We start from the raw sequence: 22,200 nt of genomic DNA on the forward strand, positions 1-22,200 counted from the left end.
CTGTTGAGTGATATTTCCAAGATCCTCAGAGCACTTGTAGTTGTTCTCATCCAAAGTCTTTCTTGTATCTACATGTCCTTCCTTCAACTGGTTCCGATCCAATCAACGCTAACCGAAGCAACTACCTCGTAAACGTCAAACAAGGCGAAACAATCAGACCACTAGACCTAGAAAGACTACGACGAAGGCGACAGAACACTGAAGAACAACTACACTAAAAGAGCACCGAACGGAAAACGGCTTAGCCCTCTCGGTGGATATCCGATCCCTGGGCTAAAAGAAATGAGAATGGTTGTTCACTAAGTACAAGCTGGAGTCTTAGCCTAGCCGATTCTTCCCGGGTTGATTGTGCAACCTATACGACTTTAATAACAAAGGCGTAGACCCAAACTTATTCTAAGTAAACACCATGGCTTACAGTCTTCCGACCCGTGTCATAGATATCGACGGGAATCGAAAAGACTACGAGCACGAGAAGTTCCGGTCTCTCTCAATCCATACGCCATTGTAGTTGACGAGAGCCAAGAGAGGGTGGAACAAGGAGAGAAGAAAAGGGGAGTCGTCTACTTCTTCCCATCCACTCGCCACGGTAAGAGACAGGGGATTAGAAAGAGTGACACACAAAGAACACGAGTACTCAAACCACTTGTAGGGTACCACAACCTAGGTGCACTAAATGCACTATGACATCACTAAGGTTCTTAGCAGTGCGGTTGTCACCGCGAGAACCAAAGAATGCTACGGTCGAATAGGTACAAGCATACAAGAGTTTAAGCACGAAGAACCAAAAGACAAGAAGGGACACGGGTTTCACTTTCCATTGATCCACTCGCCATAGCAACGGTGGGAATCGCGGGAATGAAAACAAAACATCAACCAAGAAAAAGGGGATCAATCCACATCTTACTGGATCGATGAGGATTAATAGCAAGAGAGAAGAATAGGACCGCACTCTCTCAACCAACTCATCATGGAATGAATGACGGTTGGATAAGGATAGATACGACTCCACGATCTACTCCAACTCATAACACTTCTCGACCTAGGTGCTTCTGTATCGGCACAGGGTCATTCCTATAGTTCCAGGCGATGCGGTTGTCACCGCAGAAATTAAGGGAAATGTCCGGGTCTAGGTGGCATAAGCATATGAGATGGATAAGATAAACATGCGAGAAACAAGGTAAAGCCCGATGACCATGGCGAGGCGACTCGCGGCCATGAGCTCCACCTAACGAGTTGGCTTTCGTAAGTCCCACGATCATCGTCCGCTAATCCTCCCACTAAACTAGGTCACGAGTGGCTCGCCAAGTGCGGGTAGGAGGCGCACCGACGACGAGTCCATGGGGACCACGCCTGTGGGTCGAATAGGGTCGCTAACGATCCGAGTACTAGAGAGTCAACTAAACACAGGAAAATGAGTTACGCTCGGCATCACGATCACGGCGGGACGATCCGACGATCGAAATGATCAAACACACTACCATTTCCCCGACCGGCTCGAAGGCACGGTTCACAGACGACAGCACACACACACACACACACACACTCAAGAACCAACGCACAAGGAACCACAATGCCACGACCAACACAAAGACAAAATGGAGTAGCACATTCCCATAGCGACCTACAGAGATAGATAAACAGATGGATAAATAGACCGGCACGAAGGCACGGCTCAGGCATAAATAGACATAGATAAATCATATAACAAGTTTATACAAAGATACAAGAAAGGACAAGGGTTTTGCCGATGTCGGAGACGATGTCGGCTAGGTTCAAGGTTCGACCTTGCTGAACACGAGGAAGGGCGTAGATCAGCTGCAAGCCTGCTGCTGGTCGGGATGTGCAGCAGGCATCGGGAAGGCGTCACATCTTCGGCAAAGGCACAACGAGGCCACTGCTTCCCTACGATAGTGGAAGAACACGGCACGAAGGTCGGTCTCAGCAAGGTGAACGCAGGAAGGGGAAAAGGAGGGGAATTGGGCACTGGTGGCTCACCGGCGGTTTGGCTTGGCGAAGACATGGACAGGAGCTTGACGCGGTGACCGTGGTGAGGACAGGGACGCGTCGGGGCTCGACGTCGCGCTCGGTGGTCGCGGCTCCTGAGCGCGGACGTGGACGTGTTCATGGGACGAGGTCACGATGCTTGGTGAAGGGCCTCGGCGTCGAGGTCGTAGGTGCGTCGGGGCGAGGTCGTGGCCGCGGTCCTACTGCTGCTTGGCGTCGCGACGAGGAAGAGGACGGCGGTGTGGCCGTGTCAGTCGTGCAGCCGCGCGTCGTCGTGGTCGTCATGCTCGGGGTGCGGGGGTCGATGGGGAGCTCCGTCGGGGTCGGGGGCGAGGTGGTGCTTGGCGGCGTCGGCGTCGGGGCTGGGGCTTCGAGGTCGCCGGGCGAGGGTGGCACCATGGGCGCGGCTCGATGGAGCACCGAGCGTCGTCGTGGGCGCGGAGGCGGCTCACGGTGACGGGAGCGGTGGCGTGGCCGAGGACGACATCACGATGCAGCTCTGGCTCGGCGTCGTGGGCGATGGTGCTGCAGAACGGTGCCAGGGTCCCTGAGCTCGATGAGGTCGACGCGGCACGGTCGTGGTCGAGGCTAGGCGCGGCGGTGCTTGGCGTCACGGGGCACCAAGGGGGCTCGGCAGTGCTGTGGCGTTTGCGCGGCCGGCCGTGGTCGCGGCCGCGGCTGATGCCGAGGTGCAGGTGCGCGGGGGCATGGTCGGGCCACGGTCGTCGGGGTTCGGCCGGGGCTCGGTCGTCGATGGTGGCGCTGCTCCCGGCCGCGACCCTGCTGCAACGGTGGGGTGCGACGAGGTGGTGCTCGCGGCCTGGAGCTGGAGCGCGTCGAGGACGTGGCACTCGGCCTTGGCTTGACAGAGCGGTGGCGTCGCGACGGCAACAGGGCGGAGGCAGAGCGGCGTCGGCGGGATGGCTCTGGGGGCTCAGATGCTCGGCGAGGGCGCGGAGCTCTTGCTCGACGGTGGTGGGTGCGGGGGGACGAGGCTCGGCGCGGCCACGGCAGGGTCCGTGCGCGGCGCCGTGGCGAACGGGGCTGGGCGAGATGACGAGGATGGTGGCGCCGTGGCGAGCGGGGCAAGGCGACTCCCGTTTTATAGGGCACGCGAGGGCTAGGGTTCGGGGATGGCCGTCCATCCTCGATGTCCGTGTCGGGGACGGGACACGCGGCGGACATCACTGGTGCGCGCGGTACGGAGCTGGGGGGGCGCGGGCGCTCGTGCTCTTGCCACCGAGCGGCGGCGGCGGCTTTGCCGGGGGTTGGGAGCGCGCTAGGGTTTAGGGCTAGGGGGGCGCACAGGAGCTGGGCCGACGGGGGTTGCTTGGGCCGCGTCTGCGCTGGCCGAGCGAGGCGGGGGAGGGGAGCGGGCTGGAGGCCGGGGCTGGGCCGAAAGAAAAGGGAGGTGCCAACTGGGCCAGAAGTGGAAAGAAGGGGAGAAGAAAGGAGTTGGTCCAAGAAATTAGAAAAGGGTTTTTCCATTCTTATTAAACACAATGGAATGAAAACAAAAGGAGTTCAAAAGAGATCGGATAAAATCCAATAGAGTTTTGAGACGTACTCCAACGAAAAAGTTGAGAAGGGATACGCTTCGCCTTTGAGATAGGCTCAACGGAGATTTGAGAAGACTTTGCTACGGATTTGTGCACTCCAAAAGAAACTCAAAACCCTAAACAAGACTAAACTCCAAACCGACTCACGAATAGGGGCACTCGCCTATAAACAAATCTACATGTATGCCACGATTTGTTATCGGGTTAGGATCGAATTAGACCTAAAAACTATATGCTTCACACGATTACATGAAAAATTATAAAAAGCTGGTATTTTTGGTTTACGTAAAAATCTGGGATGTTACAAAATCCTTTTGATGGGATTAATTGGTGGTCTTGGATCTGATGTGATAGCTTTAGGATTAAGAAATGAGTAGCTGCAACTGATTAATGGTTGGTTATATCTTTTTCATTTGCAATATGCATTGTTTAATTGGAGATTGGTTTAATTAGTGTGCAGTTTTATTAAAATGGCTTAGATCTGCAATTTTTATGTGTCGTATTAGCTAAGCAATGCTTCAAGTTGAGTGGATGTAGTACTATATTAAGACTTAACTTAGTTGTTTATTATGTTTTTTTTAAGAGTGTCAGTGACGCATAGTGAGCATGCTGTTTGTTTAACCAGAAAACGATTCTTGGCCCGCCCGGCGCCCGATCTGATCCTTGTCGTTTAGGCAATAACCATGCTAGAGGTGTTTGGTTGAAGGGTTAAAGTTTAATAGATATTATAGTATTTTTATTTTATTTGATAATTAGTATTTAATTATAGATTAATTAGATTTAAAAGATTCGTCTTGTAAATTATTTTTTAGCTTTAGTACTTGATGTGACGAGAGCTCTAAACATTTGATGTAATGGAAGTTAAAAAAAAAAAAGAGCAAGCCACCCGGCTCCCGCTCAAATCAATCTCCGCCAGACCACGCGACGCCACTGACGCGAGCTGCCTCGTGGACTTCCGCGAACAGCTGAAACCGCCACCGAAACCATCGCCATGGCCCGCGCCGGCAAGGGGTCGTTGTCGTCGCTGCTGCTGCTGCTCGCCGTCGTCCTCGCCGCCTCCACGGCGCTCGCCTCGGCCGAGGAAGCCAACGCGCCGCTCGTGCTCCCGTCCGCGCGGGCAGCGTCGTCGTCGTCGACGTCGTGCCTGGACAACCCGCCGGACATGACGGTCACGGGCGCCGAGGCGGGCCAGACCGCGCCCGACTTCCACGGCGTCGAGGCCTACCTCACCGGCTCACGCCGCGCCCACCGCGCCATCGTCCTCGCCTCCGACTACTACGGTCAGTCATCAGTGCTCCCTCGCCCTGTAGATAGCTAGCTTTAGCGACTGCGAATGCTGATCTCGGTCTCCTCGTTGCAGGGTTTGAGGCACCGAAACTAAGGTACGATGTGCGACCATGTGTGCATCATGATCATTTTGCTTCTTGACTTGAGTGGTTCCTCTGTTTAAATTGGAAGTTAATCAACAGTTCTATGTGTGTGTCATGTGTGTTTACAACAACAGGCAAATAGCAGATCAAGTCGCAGCTCTTGGTTACTACGTCGTGGTTCCCGATCTGCTGCACCGCGATCCTTTCAAGGATGGGTTCTCATTTGAGGAATGGATAAAGACACACTCCCCGGTTTGGCTCCTTAATTAATCACTGTTTTTAATTAAAGAGCATAAGTCATTGTCCCAGTGACCCCAGCAATTAATTCTTCATGTTGCACTTCGTTCATTGCTTCTGCAGGCCGACGCAGCTGAGAAGGTCCAGCCGCTCATTGCTGCTCTGACGAAGGAAGGGAAGAGTGTTGGGTTCGGCGGTTACTGCTGGGGTGGTGAGTTAATTCATAATTTCATATGAACTCATGACCGTGTATTGTTTTCTGGAAATGCATCAGTTATTCATTCTTTGGCTTTCAGCCAAATGACATGGACTCACTTCTTCCCTCATTCTGCAGCCAAGGTTGCTGTCGAATTAGCGAAAACGGATGAAATCCAAGCGGTTGTCATTTCTCATCCTTCCCTAGTCACTGTCCATGACATGAAGAGTACGCTTCCAGCCTTACAGTACTACTCCCTCCATCCCAAATTGTTAAGTCATTCCAAAAATCTTGAAGAGTCAAACTTTTCTAAGTTTAATCAAATTTATATTATAAAATAATAATTATTATGGTACTAACTAAGTATCATTAGATTCTTTCTTAATTATATTTTTATAGTATACTCACTTTACGTTATAAATCTTAGTATTTTTCTCTATAATTTTGGTCAAACGTGAAAATGCTTTGACTCTGAAGATTCTTGTAATGACTTACAATTTGGGATGAAGGGAGTAGTAGAAAAGAAATGCACCACACTTTTGATGGACCTTTTTATTTTTCTGACTTGAGCTTATCTGACGCACAGAGATCAAATGCCACATTGCGGTACTCGGAGGCGAATATGATACGCGTTCGCCGCCACAGCTGGTACAACAGTTTCAGCGTGTCCTGGAGCAAAACGAGGCGGTGAGTTTGCAGTTTCAGCTGGCTGGTTAATTTGGTCTGGCTTCAACTTTGACTAGCACTTCTGCCAATCAGCTCTTGGCTGGTGGTGTGACTAGTGGTGTCCAATACCTGATGCATGTGAAATTCGTTCATTCTGTGGTTGCAGATCGACCACATGGTGAAGATTTTCCCGAGAGTTCCCCATGGTTTCGCCTGCAGATACAACTCCAGTGACCCGTTCGCCGTGAAGACCGCGGAGGAAGCTCGAGAGGACATGGCCAGCTGGTTCACCAAGCATCTGAAGCATGAGAGTGAGAGCTTCCAGTTCCAGAGAGCTGCAGGGATCTAGGAAGCATCTACAGCTAGGAAGAACACGCCTCTCTGCAGTAGCTCTGCCTCTCTCTCATCTCATGGAATCTTGTAGTGGTACTAAAAGGAGTACTCCCTCCATACCTAGAAAGAAAACCGTTTTGGACAAGGTTTGAGTCAAACATTGAGAATATAAATTATAAATAATTTTAAGTTGTTGAATCGAAAATGTGAAAACCATATGAATAGATTTATATTAAAAAATACTTTCATAAAATAATATATACAAATTTTTTAATGTATAAAAACAAAAGGTTAAAGTTAGAATTCGGAGACTATACCGTTGTCCTAAACGACTTCCGGAGAGAATAGTAGCTAGTCTGAACACTGAATAAATTACACGCCATCGTCAGCTCAGCTTGCAGTGTTGTGTTGTCCAGAGGTGTATCAGGTATCAAGCTCCATCCTCGGTTGTTCTCAGTATTTGAGTGGCCAGTCTGATGATTGAATTATAAAAAATTGGGCGCGCAAAGAGAGTACTGAAACTGGTCATTTAGAGGTGAAGCTATTGTGGAAATAAATAATTCATCCATTCCACCCTTTGAGCTGCTCCATTCTGAGGTTGCGTGCAGAAACTATACGACTGTTAACTGTCCCTCGAGTGCATTTGAAAATGAACGTAGAAGTTTTTGCTTTACGCCTTCACAGTCGGGTTACAGAAAAATATAATATATGGGGAGGATTAACAAAAATACAGCCAAAAAAGAGGGGCGCGAAGGAAAAATTCCGTTGCCGGGACTCGAACCCGGGTCTCTCGGGTGAGAGCCGAGTATCCTAACCAGCTAGACTACAACGGATAGTGTGAAAAGAGTAGAAAAACAGTTTTATTAGTCGGTTACAAAAGATGGATTTAAGAATAAGCTGAACTCGTAATAATTCAATAGATTTGTCGCGTACAATGATTGCTATTAGACCAGAATCAGCACCAAAGAAGCAATATTCAGTGCTCACAGAACATCGATCGTGTGTTCCAATCAAATTATCCTAGCATTCTGTTCATAACTTGAGAGCCTCAAACGATACCGACTTTCTTTTTTCCCTATCTAAGGGGGAAAAGTCGATTCGTTGCAGCCTTGGAGGGACTAATACATAAGTTAAGCGTTTAAAATTTGATGATGCCCCATGTATCATGGTCTCATGGAGGCATGCAAGCATTGGGCTTGGGCTTGGGCTTGGGCTAGGCTGCTACCGAGTAGGCTAGTAGCCGTACCTACTACCCATGGATACGAATACGCGAGAACAAGGCAGACCGAAACTTACACCTGTTGTGCGTGGATAGCCCTGTTTCTGCGGATTGGATTGCAGCTGGCGGCGGGCGAATCTGCGATGCACCACCTGCAGCGGGAGACGAGATGCGTTCCTTGCACATAGCAAAAAAGCGACGGACGTCTCCGCTGCCTTTGCTTTGCCTTTCAACCCACGAAACGGCCCAAATGCTGCTGGCAGCCTCGTACTTACTCGTATCCTTTCTCTTTCCAGCACGCACGAATCGGGAGGCGATATACATATATACGGGCCGCGCTGATGCCTACACGCACCGCAAGAACCAGAGCGCAACAGCGGCACTGTCCCCAGCAAACTTGCCCTCCTCCCGCCGGCCGGTCCGCGAGCGCGAGCGAGAGCCGGCAGCGGCATGGCGTCCGCCGCCCACCGGTCCATGGCGTCCGCCCTCCTGTTCCTCAACCTCGTCATGTACGTCGTCATCGCCGTCATCGCCGGCTGGGCCATCAACTACAGCATCGACGAGAGCAGGAACTCGCGTAAGTGACACACTGTATTTTGGTTTTCGACGTACGACGTCGCCGGCCGCGCGCAAGCAAATGTTCATGGCGCGGCGAGTGTAACAGTAGTAGTGAGTGACTGCATGCGTGCGTGTTGGTGCAGTGAAGGGCGCGAGGCCGCCGGTGCGGCTGTTCCCGATCTACTTCCCGATCGGCAACCTGGCGACGGGGTTCTTCGTCATCTTCGCGCTCCTCACGGGCGTCGTGGGCATCGCCACCTCGCTCGCCGGCCTGCACGACGTCAGCCAGGGGTACCCCGCCAGCATGATGTCCGCCGCGGCGTCCTCCCTCGTCACCTGGACGCTCACCGTCCTCGCCATGGGGCTCGCCTGCAAGGAGATCAGCCTCAGCGTCAGGCCCGGCAGCCTGGTAATCAGATCATATAATTAATGGCGCCTACGAATTGATCCATTGCAGTTAGTTCCCTTGCTTGTGTAATGATGACTACGAAATTGCTGTGCGCAGCGCACCTTGGAGGCGTTCACCATCATCGCGACGGCGACGCAGCTGCTCTGCGCTGGGTCGCTCCACGCCGGCGCGCACGCGGTCATCCTGGAGACGCCTATCGGCGGAGTTTAACTGAGGCGAGCGATGACGACGAACTTGCTGGGAAAAAAATACATGCATGTGTCATCTTGGCAGTGATGATTAATATCGGTGTGTGTGTGCGCGCGCGCGCGTGTGACTGTGCGAGCGCGATCGATGCTATGGCTTCTTCACACGTGCCGTGTGTGTGTGCGCGCTTTCTGGGTAACTAAATTCGTGTGTTTATTATTCCTTATTCGTTTGTAAATGTTGTCGTGGTCGCGTACGTATAAAGTGGTGAACTATCGGCGATTCTTTGCAGACTACTGCGCGACTCAAATTATTGCACTTTGCACCTTTCCAAATACTACAGTATATACACTGCCAAAGAAATTAATTCTCTATACGTGGTTTGTATTTCCGGAATGGATATTCGGACATGTTTAATTTAGCCATCCGATGAAATCTCCGCAATTTTCGTGATCGTCTGATTTTCTCGCTCAAAAATAGTTTTGGTTCCTCTCCAATTAACTCTGAAAACCGTTCCTTTTAATTTGCAACTTGCCCGGCCGGTTTCAATCCAATTTTTCTCGTATGTGGTGCCACGTCAGCTTGTCCCATGTGGACAAGTTGTTGAATTAGTAGTAAGATACAAAAACAAATTGACCACGTTCATAACCCTAACTCCAGCCCTCCATTTCATGTCGCCACCATCCTCTCTCTATGACCTATGATTCCCCTTCTAGTAGTTGAGCTTAGAGCACGGCGGAGGTGGAGCTTGGCCTTGGGGTACTAGCGTCTGGTGGTGGGAACCCTAAATCCTTTCGATTTAGTTGGGATTGGTGATATTGGGTCCAATGTGGTATCTTTAGGATTAAGAAATGGGTAGCTGTAGTTGATTAATGGTTTGCTAGATTTTTTTGCAGTGTGTATTGTTTAATTGGAGATTGGTTAAATTAGATTAGTGTTTGGGATTATTAAAATGGCTTAGACTTGTAATGTTTATGTATCGGGATTAGCTTAAGCAATGTTCTTCGTTAGTATGGATGTACTATTTTAGGACTTAAATTAGTTTTATTACATTTTGTAGTCTCTGTGATGGATGTGTTGAGCATGTTGGTTGTTATTGAATTGGGTTCTTTTTCAACCAAGAGCTTATAAATGATGGGAAAAACATGCATTATGTTGGTGTAAGGGAGTAACAATCATATATAGATCGTAATAAGGTATCACTGCCAAAGGTTGTTGGTCATTAAAAGGATCACTGCACTATTGAAGATGGTTGCATTGGCTTTTTCCTACGAAAGATCTGAAGAATAGACTACGTGTTTTGGTTGATGAGAAAGCATGCTTAGAGATATGTCTAGTGCCATTGTTGAAGAAGGGGGTGGCACCATGGCAGAGAGAGAGAGAGAGAGAGAGAGAGAGAGAGAGAGAGATTTGTGGAAGCACCATTCATGGATGTTGATGCTGACAATGAAGCCAATGAGTATGAATACCCAACCGAAAGCCATGGATGATCCAGATTCTGGTGAAGACTATGAATGTAAAGACTTGGGAATTGAAGAAGAATAAGAAGGTCTAGATGAAGAAGGCGGACAAGTGCAACTTTCTAGATCAGAAGCCATAGATGATGTCGAGATGTAGATAAAAAAGCTAGAAGATAAGGTCTCATTGCTTACCATATCACTATCGCTTTTAAATCGTATGGTAGTGATATGTCGTCATGGATTATTGGATTGTGTGTTTTGTAGTAGTGATATCTCACGAAACTAGAAGAGTGAAAAAAAGGCATGTGATGGCACAAAAGGATGTGGTGCAACTGCTTAATTGCGTGACATTTCACCGGTGCATCTAGTGTGGTTTGATGTAGTTCGATTTATATTAAGTGGCTTGTTGCTACCAGGGGGCAGGTTGGCGTGGATTTAGGAAATCATAGAGAAGTCTATTAGTGGAGGTTAAGTTTTTAAGTATAAAGGATATAGGTTGAGATTTACTTATTAATCCACTCATGCATTTAAGCTCTGGAATTATTAAGAGTGTTATGGCTTATGAGACAGTTTTGGTTGTCGAATTCATCAACAAATTAACACTTATCCTATATTGTATTCAGGTGCTTTTTTTTGTTGTTGTTCATGCAACATGTAATTGGGTTATTGTTTGACTGTAGAAAAAATACAAATTATCCCATGTGAGTTGTCTTTTTAATTGACGAGCATCTCCAACAGTTTGCTAAAACACTTGCTATCTCATAAATTTTGGCAAATTAATGATAAAAACTCTCTCCAACAGTTTGCTAAACATATTTGCCAAAAATCTGGACTTGCTATCCTACTCATCCGCACACGCACTTCTACACGCGCGGAGTCGCCACGTATCTCGTCCCCGCGCCGTTCGTTGCTGCGAGCTGCTGCCGTGCTTGCTGCTGCTGAGCTGCTGGCGTGCTGCTGCTGCCTGCTGCTGAGCCGCTGGCGTGCTGCTGCCCTGCTGAGCTACGTGCTGCTGCTGGCGTGCTGCTGAGCTGCTGGCGTGCTGCTGCTGGCGTGCTGCTGTCTTGTTTAGTTTCAAAAATTCTCAAGATTCTCTATCGTATCGAATTTTACGACACATGTATAATGCATTAAATATACATAAAAATAAAAACTAATTGCACAGTTCATATGTAAATCGCGAGACGAATCTTTTAAGTCCAGTTACTCTATAATTGGACAATGTTTGTCAAATAAAAACGAAAGTGCTACAGTGTCAAAATCCAAAAAATTTTGCGAACTGAACAAGGTGAAAGAGTGTCCAAAGTGTTCGAAAGCTAAATAAATCTGCTGCCGCACGGAGGCGACGTCTAGACGTCAGGCACGGGCCACAGATAGATGGGCGTTGGTAGTTGGGGTGTGGGCCTTCTTTTCTTTTAATTTGGCAAGTCTAAATGACAAACTATTGGAGATAGTTATTTTTTTCACTTGTCAAATCTTTTACCAAGTTGCCAAAACTTAAAATATGGCAAATAAATTTTAGCAAACTGTTGGAGATGCTTACCTAAAAATTTAGGCACCAGAAATGTAGCAACGGCCCTAAATTAAAAGCCAGTTTCATGTATCTCGAGTCACGCTAGTAGATACTGCAATGGAAAGATATGTGATCCTGCACACAATAGTACGTGTACAAGCTACTAAAAAATACGGTACAATTTGGACAAAGCAAGTGAATTAAGATACCATTTTTCTTTTTATATATAAGCTGAGAGCCGAGAGTACATTAATGCAGGCGTGAGAGAGTTTGCACAAATAAAACAAGTACGGTCACGATTTCAATTCATACTTGACGTGAGAAATTACACTACTACATAATTAATGTGAGTGTTCATCACTGTCGCTCTCAACTCACATCACCGCTGCGTGAAAGACCGAAAGAAAAGCTCACGCGTACATCATCTAAGCTACCTACTCCGTTTTATCGCACTTATATATCGACTTAAATGAAACAGCTCCATGCATCGAGTGTGATCTCTATAAATACCACTATACCAGCACCCTGCCTCCCATATTTTCTCATCAAACCATCGACGTTTCTCACACACTTGCACCGTCACAAAGCGATCACGTAGAGAACCATGGCTTCCAAGCACCTCGCCGTTCTCCTCGCTGCCTACGCCGTCCTCCTGGCGCTCGCCATGCCGCTGCTCGCCGGCGACCCCGACATGCTCCAGGACATCTGCGTCGCCGATTACAAATCGCTCTAAGGCCGTGAGTGTCACCCGTACTACTCGCATTCATACACGTGCATTGCTTTTTTTAGGAATTTCTAGTTAGGCAAAATGTGAGCGAAAGCGAATATTGTTGAAAGGAAATTGCCTTGGCAGTGTATATCCTTGAAAGGGAATTGCCTCGACTATGTCCCCAAGTTCTGTCGTACCCGTTCCAAATTCTAAATAGTATTAGGTCTATCTAATGTTTTTCTAAACGTACACTAAACGGTAAACAGTCGGTCATATACCGTTTAGCCATTATTCGAGCTAAACAATCTATTAAACGAGCTAAATGGTCAATTAAACGGGCTAGACGGATGATTAAACAAAAACAGGGTAGCGTTTTCACGGTGTTTAAACCGGCTGTTTAGGCGAACAGTAGGTTTATCATAGGTCAAACGTCTCTAACTTTGACCAAATTAATAGAAAACTGTACAAACATCTACAACGTCAATTTAGATTCATTGTATGCACCATGAAATATATTTTAATGGTGTATATGTATATATGATATTTTAGATGTTAATATATTTTTCTATAAACTTGATGAAAGCTTCCTTTTTTAGTTAGGATAGCTACAACTATTTGTGTATGAGTTATTCTATCAATTATTTGTATTTGACTAATGCTATGATAAAACATTGGGAGGCACAAATGGCTCGGGTGAATGATACTCATGATAACTGTGCATTCAAATCATTAGAACAATCATAAATGTTACAATAGTGATAGTTGTTTAGAACAACTTTAGGACTTTTGTTTGGATGTCCATATATCTCCTCGAGTGATTTTGTACACAATTTAGGGGGTGTTTTAGTTTCCCTTTTATTCTAAAAAAATTTGGGTTAAACACCATATAATTTTTTTGGTAAAAAGGTGGCTACTCTCTATTTTGGATTTTAGCATTAAGAGGCCAGAAAAAAACCAAAAGAGCCTCAAGTGGCCACAATAAGGGTAATAAATTTTTTATTTAAATTGGATAGAACTAAACACTATACAAATTTCAGCAAAGAGGTGGCTACTCTCTATTTTGGATTTTAGCATCAAGAGGCAAATAAAAACCCCAAAAGAGCCTTACGAGGTCATAATGAGGACAAGAAATTCTGTATTTTGGATGAAACTGAACACCACTTAAAAACACTTCATCATTACAAAGTAGTTGGTATTTTGCATTTTGTATTCTTTGGGGGAACTAAACACACCTAAACCACTCCAACACACATAAATTCAAAGAATACATGAGCATCAAACAAGGCCTTTAGCAAGATCCATCCTACTTTTGTTGTTGAGGATATGCACGTGGGTTGCGGGGCAGCCGGGCAGGCAGTGGGGAGAGGACATTGAGGCTGAGGGCTCGCGGTGGGGGAGAGGGCAGGTTGGAGCCGAGTCTAGAAAACTAAGCAATCAAGACAAATCAAACAAAAGCAGGAAAGCCCCAAATCAAAAAATATGGGCTCTGATTTGAGGGCTATTGCTGGAGTTGCTTACTAGTTAAGCTAAACAAGGTCCTAGGCACATCATTCTCAACAGGTTATGCAGTCCATACAGCCATTACGGTTTTAACAAACCACCGATTACACATGCAGTCTGCTATAGTACTCAGAAGTCAGAACATTGGAGTACAATTTCGGTTCTTAGACCATTTACACAGCTGCACCAGGATCGCTGATAACACCCAGAAAGTCATCCTTTATTGTACCAATGCAAAACTGCAACAGCATAGATTGGACCGTTAGAACATTGCACAAGTATAACATTAAACTGATACAAGGCACGAAGTATGAATTCAAATGCAGAATGAAGTTTTGTAATGAAAATATCCCTTTTCTTCAGCTATCTAATCTGCTTTATCGAGGGACAAACAATAAGTTCTTGGCACAAGAAGATGTAGTGCATACAAAAATCTTCTAGGCTAGTGCTATATCTAAGGCCTAGTCAGTTCCAAACTAAGATACAGGACACGAACATCACATTTTTACGTGGCAAAAGAACAGCACAATAAGCATGCCGACATTCATGGCTGATTAATCTGGCATTAATCAAAGTTATTATTTACTAGACATAAGTTCTTTGTTGTTCATATAATCTTAGAAAAGAATATTAGAAAAGCGACTGCAAAATGTTATGTGTGTTCACACAATGTTGTCGTCTTGTCAAAAAAACGTGTGATGTGGTTGCCATCTGCAGGTCTATACTCAAAAAGTTGGAAAAAAAAAAAGAGCATTCAAAGTTGGATTTTACTGTAAACAATGTAGACAGTAATAAGCTTACAATCTCTGTAGCATCGACACGAGTACCAATAATCTTCAGCCGCACCTCACTCTCTTTTTGAATTTTCACCTGAGTAAACAAACAAGCAACTAAGATAAGCACATCAAAATGGCTACATCAAGGAGCTTTGAAAGGAACAGTTAGTTTGTGACTCGCCATGATACCCAATACCCACAAGGCCACAACTACTCTCTCTCTTTTTCAAAATATCTCCATAATTGTTAATGCAACCACACATTGATGTAACATGCAGATGTAGCAAACGGATAAAAAAACATAAAAAATCTTATTTCAAGATATCACAAAATCCTCAAGAGTAAACAATTTGCAAAGCATATAAGAAAGCAATAATCCAATGAATATCCATCAGAAATATAGTCTATGTTTACTGCAAACTTGATGAGCTTAAAAGTTTACTCCCTCCTTTTTTAAATATATGATGTTCTTTTTTCATTTTTTAACTAATTAACTTGTCCTAAATGTCATTGCATTTTAAAAAGGAAGAAACTTCTGCACTAGTTACAGATGATGAGAAGACTCATAACTACTACTTTTATATAGAAGAGAGGCATACCGATCCATCAGAAGTTGTGTAGTTTGGCACATCTCCCGATTGGAACTCCATATCATCTGGAATCAACTGCATTGCGATTGAATAGCGCAGAGGAAAAAAGCATTACTCAACAAAACAGTATTGATTGACATTAATTAATTGTTTAAAACAAGATGTTTATGCACGTATCCTGTGACAAAAGTCAGCCATGTATATTTATCAAAGTGATGAAGGACTAAAGGAGTGAGTAAGCATATTATAATTCCTAGAATGGTCAGAAACAATTCTGAAACTTCTTTAAGCATTTAACATTTAGATTTTAGACTATGAAACAGCTCCAAGCAAGCAAAATCACTCACATGGTTGGACACAAAGATCTGCACCGGCCCAGCCTCCGCAAAGAAACCCATCTGCAGAGTCAATAACACACAAAGTTTAAACATCAAACCACCCAGCTTGTCACTTTTTAGCACAACAATTCACATCCAATTCGAACGAAGCAAGTACAGGCTGGAGCGGGAGGCAAGTAGGCACCCCACCTTGTTCACCATGGTGACGACAGCCTCGAGGATTTCGCCCTTGAAGGGTCTGAAGACGACGCACTGGTACTTGACGGGGAAGGTGACGTATCCCGTGCCTTCTCGGATGAGCCCCTTGCCGATGTCCTCCACACCCGTGATCGCCACAACGAACCCGTGCCGCCCACTGCAAGGCAAGAGCGAGAGAAACCCGCATGCCATCTCAGCGCCGCCCAAGCCCTCCACCCCGTAGCCCTAGCCAGGTTCAGGAAGGGGATGGGAAACCCTACCTGCAGGTGCCCTCGACATCCTTGATGAGCTTGGAGACGAGCTTGTCGCGGAGGTGCGGCCCGAAGTGCCGCGGGTGCAGCTGCATGTTCCGCTCCAGCACGATGTGGAAGAACATCTTGCTCCGCTCCCTTCGGCGGCGGCCGGCGGCGAGGTCGAGTTGTGAGGCGAAGTCTGATTCTGAATGGGCGGGCTAGTGCTGATGCTTTGTTTAGTTCCAAAATATTTTGTAAAATGGACACTGTAGTTTTTTCGTTTGTATTTGACAAATATTGTCTAATCATGGACTAACTAGGCTCAAAAGATTTGTCTCGTCAATTCCGACCAAACTGTGCAATTAGTTTTTATTTTTATCTATATTTAGTACTTCATTCATGTGTCTAAAGATTCGATGTGATAAGAAATCTGAAAAATTTTGCAAAATTTTTTTGGAACTAAACAAGGCCTAGTTCTCTTCCCCGCGACACGAGAATAATAAAGCCGTGAAAAACGTTTCAGTCGTCCGATCCATCTTCTGGTGCATCATGACCGTTCAAATTAGTTAACACATCGTCCCACAATTTGGAGTCGCCACTACTCGGAACCGGAAAACTGAAGCGCCGCCGCCGCCACCGCCACCGCCACCACCACCGCCACAGCCGGTCCGCCGCTCTTGCCCTATCCCGCTGGTCGGCGGCGGCACCTGTGGTGGTAAGCATGGTCTCTCATGATCTCATCCATATATGCTCCTGTCTGCATATCGGTGGCTTGGAGGCTCATACTTGCTCGCGCTCCTAATTTGCTTTGCTGCTCATGTCTATTCGCTTCCTACCGCAGTGACGGAGGATGGCGTCGAAATGGGCGGCGAGGGTACCGTCTCCACGGTGGGCGGCGCGGCGCGGCTGGGTGGGCTCATGGGTTTCGGTCCGCCCAGCGAAATGCGGCGCATCGGGTAGGTAACTATGTATTGCTTTTAGCTTTGCCGTCGTCTGTGGCTTGAGATAAATTGGCTGTGCGTTACGGCAGGAGGACGTGCCGTTGTGTGCGCCGCCGTTAGCTTCAGACCATGCATCGACATTCACAAGGTGCATAGAAATGGTTCCTGTTGCTTTGTTCTGATATATTATACTTATGCGTGTGAAATTAAAAAAAAATACTGTGGTCAGCTCTACACTACTACATGATTGTAAATTGGTGCCCCAGTTGTGTCATGCCATGGCTAATTTTTATGACTCGTATATTCTTTACTTTCCTGTGGTGTGGTTGGGCTGTGGACTATTCGTGCTAAAGTTACCAAATTGTGGCAATCAGTAGTCATCTAAGTTTAGAGTTCAGACACCTGTGGGCTGTGGCAGTAAAAAAAACTGCTTATGTTATGAGAAATGTTTTAAAATCTTCAGGGGAAAGTTAAACAGATTGTTGGCTCTACTCTTCGGGATTCATCCAATGATGGCATGGAACTTGTGACAAACTTTGAATCAGACAAATCTCCTGCAGAGTTTGCAAAATTTTATAAGGAAGATGAACTTCTTGGAGGACATGTTATAATGCTTGGCGCAGATCCTGCAAGCCAGGCTGCTGCACTGGAGGCACTACGTGCATATCCTGGTGAGAATTTGTTATCTAGTTGCTGCATGAACTGAGATTGCTCATTGGGTTAGCCTCTTGTGTTGTTTGGCTGTTTGCTCTTATTAGTCTTATTTGTAGTAGCACTTAATGTTTGCCCATTGTCTCTTATTGTGTGTTCTGGATGTTGCAAATGCTAAAATGCATAAAAATCAAAGTTTCTATTTTAAAAAATAGCAGATCGAAATAGCAGGTAGAATTTTGAGAATTACAAAAATTATCCTGTTGATGAGAGCTGGAAGTAAATTTGGTTTTAACAAAGCACTATAAGCTGACTGATGATAGATGAAAAATTATATTTATTTCATTTCATCATCTGTATTCAACGCAATAGTTTAAGCACATAGACACAGTCTTTCAATTGTTATGGTGACTCTGGTTTTTGTTTTGTTAGAGTTAGATACAAGATGATTCTGCATATGCATACCGGTTTTTTGGTGTCCAAGAAACTGTATTATGTACCAGTTGAACTTATTTTGTCAATATACGACCTTTGTAGAGGATCATGAAATTTACAGAACAGAAAGGTGGTACTTGTTGTACAACAATTAAGTTCATTCTGTTAAGTGCCATTCTGATAGGCCTTTACTATAAAAAGTAGATATAAAGCTAGGCTGGTGATGATTAACACATCAACAAATTAGCCTCCCACCTTGTAGAAGGCTTTTTCAAAGGCTGTTAGTAGTATTAGATGATACTCAATGTACTTTAGCAGTTCAGCTACACTTATCTTCATTGAAACCCTAATTTCTGTGAGATTACAAGGTAAAGTCGCAGCCCTGTGCTTGTTTAATTCTCTACCATCACAGCCATCAGCCTTCTTGTGATGGAGACTGTTACATCTTCTAGTGATTCTTCTTTAGTATGGTTTGTTTCTGCTGTAAGCCATGAGATGCCATCATGATAAACTGCAACAAACGTGGGCTATCATACTAGGTGGTTTGCAACTTGGAGGTGGAATAAATTTGGAGAATGCAATGTCTTACCTTAATGAAGGGGCCAGTCATGTGATAGTGACCTCTGTACGTGCTCATGCTCTAAATCTGGTCCTCTTTTTTCTTTATATGTGACATATTGTATAAATATTTTTTTGCTAATCTGTACTTGTGTGTGAAGATACAATTAGGGCCTATCTCCATTATATTTTCTATTTGCTTTCATTGGTCTAAAGATACCATTGTTTCCACAAAAGCTGGCATCTTGTCAGGACAAGATTTATAGAAATCCTATCTCCAGTCGCTGATGCATCCCATCTTCCTTACTACTCTCTTGTCCAAGTTTCTACCACCACAATTTGTTTATTCCTTCATGCCAATGTGATTAGCATCCTGGCTGCCTCAATTTCATCTCGATGGACATGCAAGTTTGTAGTCATATTGCTGCTGTCAAGAAATACTTTATCACCATTCTTGGACAGCCCCTATTCTAGAATCTAGATTGGGCTTGTCAATATTCCTACCATGGCTTGGTCAATACCCTTAGTTGCCCATCCTTGCTGTAAGCCCCATCTCTGGATGCCACTTAGAACTTTGGTGCAAGTAGATGATATTATCACTTTTCAGCTGCTAGTATTGATGATTCTCTGCTAATAAGACCTGTATCTTCTGCTTAAGAACCTTCGATGACAGTCCTGAGCTAGCTTGTTCTAATGTGGAGGTGAAAGCCCCCCCTCCCCTGTGCATTTGTTGCTTTGTTTGATAGTTATCATTGTTGGATATTATTCTTTGCACAAACATGCCTGAAATTTGCTTTTACTGCAGATTGCCTTGTATATTATTTGAGTATCTGTAACTCATGTATTCAAGTCTTTTTATGTAGTATGTGTTTAGTGATGGCAAGATGAACACTGAAAGGCTAAGAAAACTTGTCAAGCTGGTTGGGAAACAGAAGCTTGTGCTGGACCTTAGCTGTCGAAAAAAGGTACCAAGTACATAGGACAATTATGTTAATTTTCATTTATGATGCTAGATTCATGTTTTGGTTCTTTTCATTGGTGAAACTGAAATTATCAATAACAAAGTGAACAGTATGGGGTTGTGAGTTGTGACTTGCTGAACTATGCTAATAATATATGCAAAGTGCAATGAAATAGATAGAGTGATGTAAGCATTTCAACTATTTAATTTGAACTGTGGTAGATGCATTCTTATGTGTGCACTCTTTTTGTGGTCACAAATGCTACTCTTCATTGCATTTTCTTTACTGTAATCTGAGAAGGAAAACAAGCATATTCCTTTTACAGACACTTTTTCATCTTATTTTCCACTCTTTCAATCTTTGATTATCTTCTAACCATATGTTCCTGGTTAGGATGGCAGATATACCATTGTAACTGACAGGTGGCAAAAGTTCAGTGATGTGTTTGTGGATGAACCAACATTAGAATATCTCGCTGCCTTTGCAGATGAGTTTTTGGTTCATGGTGTTGATGTGGAGGGCAAAAGGTGCAACCACGTTCCTTGTTATCAAGTCTTTCTTTTACTGTTGGAAATTCGTATTGCAATGTTGAATTGGCCATATGGGACAAAATTGCTTTGCAAGTTGTCACATCTAATTATTCTGACATATATATGATGGACCAGTCTTTATATATAGATTTTGAATTTCAGAAATACTTTCTTTTTTGAACTTTTTTATATAGATATATATTTTCTCCTACCATTGAAATTAATTTGCTGCACACAAATGAAAAACATATTACATGTGCTCTCTCTTTTTTGTGAGTGTCAACAATAACAAAAAAAGCCTTAGCAAGTTGGGGTACATAAACTACCAACAAAGTGAAGTATAAATAAAAGGCATTATTAATTGTAATAGTACAAGGGGATCTAAAACCTAGCTCTTTGTTTGGGTGTAATGTAGTTCAAGAGTTTGATCTATTTCTCTGTTTGGATTGATTATAACGTTGTATTAACCAATTAATTTCCATATTCATCCATGTTAAATACTCAACAAAACTTGATTTCTTATCTGCTGAAATCTTGTTGGTAATCCTGCTCTGCAGTGTGAAATTTGCTATCGTCCAATTACCCTGATTCTGATTTAAGCTAGGATGTGAATTACAGGTTAGGAATTGATGAGGAACTTGTGGAACTATTGGGGCATCATTCACCAGTGCGTACAGACTTTAAATTTGGACTTCCGATTTTCTTTGTGGATCTTCCTTTCGTTCTTTATATATTTTTTCTACTGTTTACTGCATGCTGTAATCTTCACTAATTTTACAGCTTGTGCTATGCTGTCAGCAAACTATACCAAAATAGGAAGCAAAAATACCCCTGTTGTCTTTTTTATAGCAAATATTTTGTGATGGTGATTATTATTTCAAAAGTGTTCATTTTAAAAAAATATTTCAAAAGTAATAAACTAACTTGACTGTGGTCATAATTTAAATTCTCTTTAGTCTTTCTACAGGTCTCGGTCAAGTTGATTAGCCATCCTTCCATGCTTATTTCTATTGAGTTCAAAAAACTATCATGCGCGATAACTCATGAAGATTATCAGCAAATGAAATTTTAATATATTTCTGTGCAGATATCTTTATGTTTTAGTCTTTCTGTTCATGTTTCTAAGCTCACAGTTGTTTCTTTGACTCTATAGATCCCAGTAACTTATGCTGGGGGTGTGTCAACAATTGATGACCTGGAGAGGATAAAGAAAGCAGGCAAAAGTCGAGTAGATGTAACTGTTGGGAGTGCTCTAGATATATTTGGGGGAGATTTGCCTTACAAAGATGTTGTCCTTTGGCACAAGAAGCAAAGTATGTTTAGTCAAGTGTGAAGAAACATCAGGTATTGATCAGTATTACTAGTTCATATGGTTCAAGGTTCAACACAAAGTAGACTTTCTGAACATTATAGTGCAAATAATTCAGTTGGTCTTCAGTGATGTAATTCAAAGCTTAAGGAGCGTCACTTGTTCAGGTTTGGGCATCAGGGTTGTGCTAACTGAAAGGTGAATGCAACATGTTGGCAGACTTGAATGTGTATAATGGAACATTTCTCAAGCTTATTATGTTTTTGGTGGTTTGGATCTGTTATCATAGCAAAGCATGTTGGCAGACTATGATACCAATATGTAAGCATGTCTGGTGTATGCAAAATTGAACCATGGATGGGTAAGCCCAATTGATGTACCAACTGCGACAATTTTTTTAGCCTCCCATGAGATTCATAAAATCTGAGTTGATTTGTTGTTTTCCATGAGGATCTCAGAAATTCATTTTATTTCAAATAGCTTTGGTTATTGGGAATATTGTGTGATGTAGTCCAATGGAATTGTCCAGTTATTTTATCACTAACCTTAAAGGACAGTGAAAAATATTAATTAAGTTTAGGGGTCAGATGCGACTTAAGAGCAAATTCAAGATCTGTGAAAGTACAATGCAAGGTCAGGTGCAGTCCTAACTTTAGGCAGCTGCTCCGTTTTCTTGACTCTTTGACGCCTGAGGGTCAATCCCATGTCTACCTCGGCGCAAGGTGCAAAGCATGTGTGGCCCTTGAAGAAATCATGG

General features: G+C 44.3%; 4 protein-coding genes and 1 non-coding gene across 8 annotated transcripts; 3 read left to right on the top strand and 2 right to left on the bottom strand.

Moving 5' to 3' along the window:
• Positions 4,544–6,491, top strand: LOC8085101 (endo-1,3;1,4-beta-D-glucanase). The gene is made up of 7 exons (XM_002439719.2): positions 4,544–4,846; positions 4,927–4,948; positions 5,071–5,188; positions 5,297–5,384; positions 5,508–5,597; positions 5,956–6,056; positions 6,202–6,491. Exons 1-7 carry the CDS (start codon positions 4,558–4,560, stop codon positions 6,382–6,384), a joined length of 891 nt encoding a protein of 296 aa, XP_002439764.1. The 5' UTR covers positions 4,544–4,557; the 3' UTR covers positions 6,385–6,491.
• TRNAE-CUC lies at positions 7,129–7,201 on the bottom strand. The gene has a single exon. It is a non-coding gene; the product is annotated as a tRNA-Glu (tRNA).
• On the top strand, positions 7,931–9,114 carry LOC8076874. Its single transcript, XM_002439720.2, has 3 exons — positions 7,931–8,164; positions 8,289–8,554; positions 8,651–9,114. The coding sequence occupies exons 1-3, from the start codon at positions 8,038–8,040 to the stop codon at positions 8,762–8,764; spliced, it is 507 nt and encodes a 168-aa protein (XP_002439765.1). The 5' UTR covers positions 7,931–8,037; the 3' UTR covers positions 8,765–9,114.
• LOC8076875 (DNA-directed RNA polymerase II subunit RPB7) lies at positions 13,874–16,283 on the bottom strand. Its single transcript, XM_002441018.2, has 6 exons — positions 16,085–16,283; positions 15,816–15,981; positions 15,636–15,686; positions 15,298–15,363; positions 14,724–14,792; positions 13,874–14,161 (listed from the first exon to the last, which is right to left on the bottom strand). The coding sequence occupies exons 1-6, from the start codon at positions 16,198–16,200 to the stop codon at positions 14,096–14,098; spliced, it is 534 nt and encodes a 177-aa protein (XP_002441063.1). The 5' UTR covers positions 16,201–16,283; the 3' UTR covers positions 13,874–14,095.
• On the top strand, positions 16,572–21,887 carry LOC8085102 (1-(5-phosphoribosyl)-5-[(5-phosphoribosylamino)methylideneamino] imidazole-4-carboxamide isomerase, chloroplastic). 4 transcript variants are annotated; one of them, XM_002439721.2, is made up of 10 exons: positions 16,572–16,772; positions 16,899–17,013; positions 17,088–17,146; positions 17,462–17,669; positions 18,624–18,709; positions 19,506–19,607; positions 19,998–20,131; positions 20,753–20,801; positions 21,288–21,478; positions 21,562–21,887. In XM_002439721.2, exons 2-9 carry the CDS (start codon positions 16,908–16,910, stop codon positions 21,465–21,467), a joined length of 924 nt encoding a protein of 307 aa, XP_002439766.1. In that variant the 5' UTR covers positions 16,572–16,772; positions 16,899–16,907; the 3' UTR covers positions 21,468–21,478; positions 21,562–21,887. The 4 variants fall into 4 exon arrangements, with proteins under 4 accessions (XP_002439766.1, XP_021302540.1, XP_021302539.1 ...); XM_021446865.1 differs by having other exon boundaries at positions 16,573–16,772; positions 21,611–21,887; XM_021446864.1 differs by having other exon boundaries at positions 16,574–16,772; positions 21,288–21,887.

Source organism: Sorghum bicolor, chromosome 9, assembly GCF_000003195.3.
Source record: "Sorghum bicolor cultivar BTx623 chromosome 9, Sorghum_bicolor_NCBIv3, whole genome shotgun sequence".
In the NCBI taxonomy this organism is placed as follows: domain Eukaryota; kingdom Viridiplantae; phylum Streptophyta; class Magnoliopsida; order Poales; family Poaceae; genus Sorghum; species Sorghum bicolor.

Excerpts from the sequence above, each read along its gene's own strand:
- LOC8085102 (XM_002439721.2), top strand. The coding sequence starts at position 16,908 with ATGGCGTCGAAATGGGCGGCGAGGGTACCGTCTCCACGGTGGGCGGCG. Across the intron at positions 17,147-17,461 it reads CATGCATCGACATTCACAAG|GGGAAAGTTAAACAGATTGT; the intron begins GTGCATAGAAAT and ends TAAAATCTTCAG. Across the intron at positions 19,608-19,997 it reads ACCTTAGCTGTCGAAAAAAG|GATGGCAGATATACCATTGT; the intron begins GTACCAAGTACA and ends GTTCCTGGTTAG.
- LOC8076874 (XM_002439720.2), top strand. The coding sequence starts at position 8,038 with ATGGCGTCCGCCGCCCACCGGTCCATGGCGTCCGCCCTCCTGTTCCTC. Across the intron at positions 8,165-8,288 it reads CGACGAGAGCAGGAACTCGC|TGAAGGGCGCGAGGCCGCCG; the intron begins GTAAGTGACACA and ends GTGTTGGTGCAG. Across the intron at positions 8,555-8,650 it reads GCGTCAGGCCCGGCAGCCTG|CGCACCTTGGAGGCGTTCAC; the intron begins GTAATCAGATCA and ends TGCTGTGCGCAG.
- LOC8085101 (XM_002439719.2), top strand. The coding sequence starts at position 4,558 with ATGGCCCGCGCCGGCAAGGGGTCGTTGTCGTCGCTGCTGCTGCTGCTC. Across the intron at positions 4,847-4,926 it reads CCTCGCCTCCGACTACTACG|GGTTTGAGGCACCGAAACTA; the intron begins GTCAGTCATCAG and ends TCCTCGTTGCAG. Across the intron at positions 5,189-5,296 it reads GGATAAAGACACACTCCCCG|GCCGACGCAGCTGAGAAGGT; the intron begins GTTTGGCTCCTT and ends TTGCTTCTGCAG.
- LOC8076875 (XM_002441018.2), bottom strand. The coding sequence starts at position 16,200 with ATGTTCTTCCACATCGTGCTGGAGCGGAACATGCAGCTGCACCCGCGG. Across the intron at positions 15,687-15,815 it reads TCGTCACCATGGTGAACAAG|ATGGGTTTCTTTGCGGAGGC; the intron begins GTGGGGTGCCTA and ends TTGACTCTGCAG. Across the intron at positions 14,162-14,723 it reads GTGTCGATGCTACAGAGATT|TTTTGCATTGGTACAATAAA; the intron begins GTAAGCTTATTA and ends ATGCTGTTGCAG.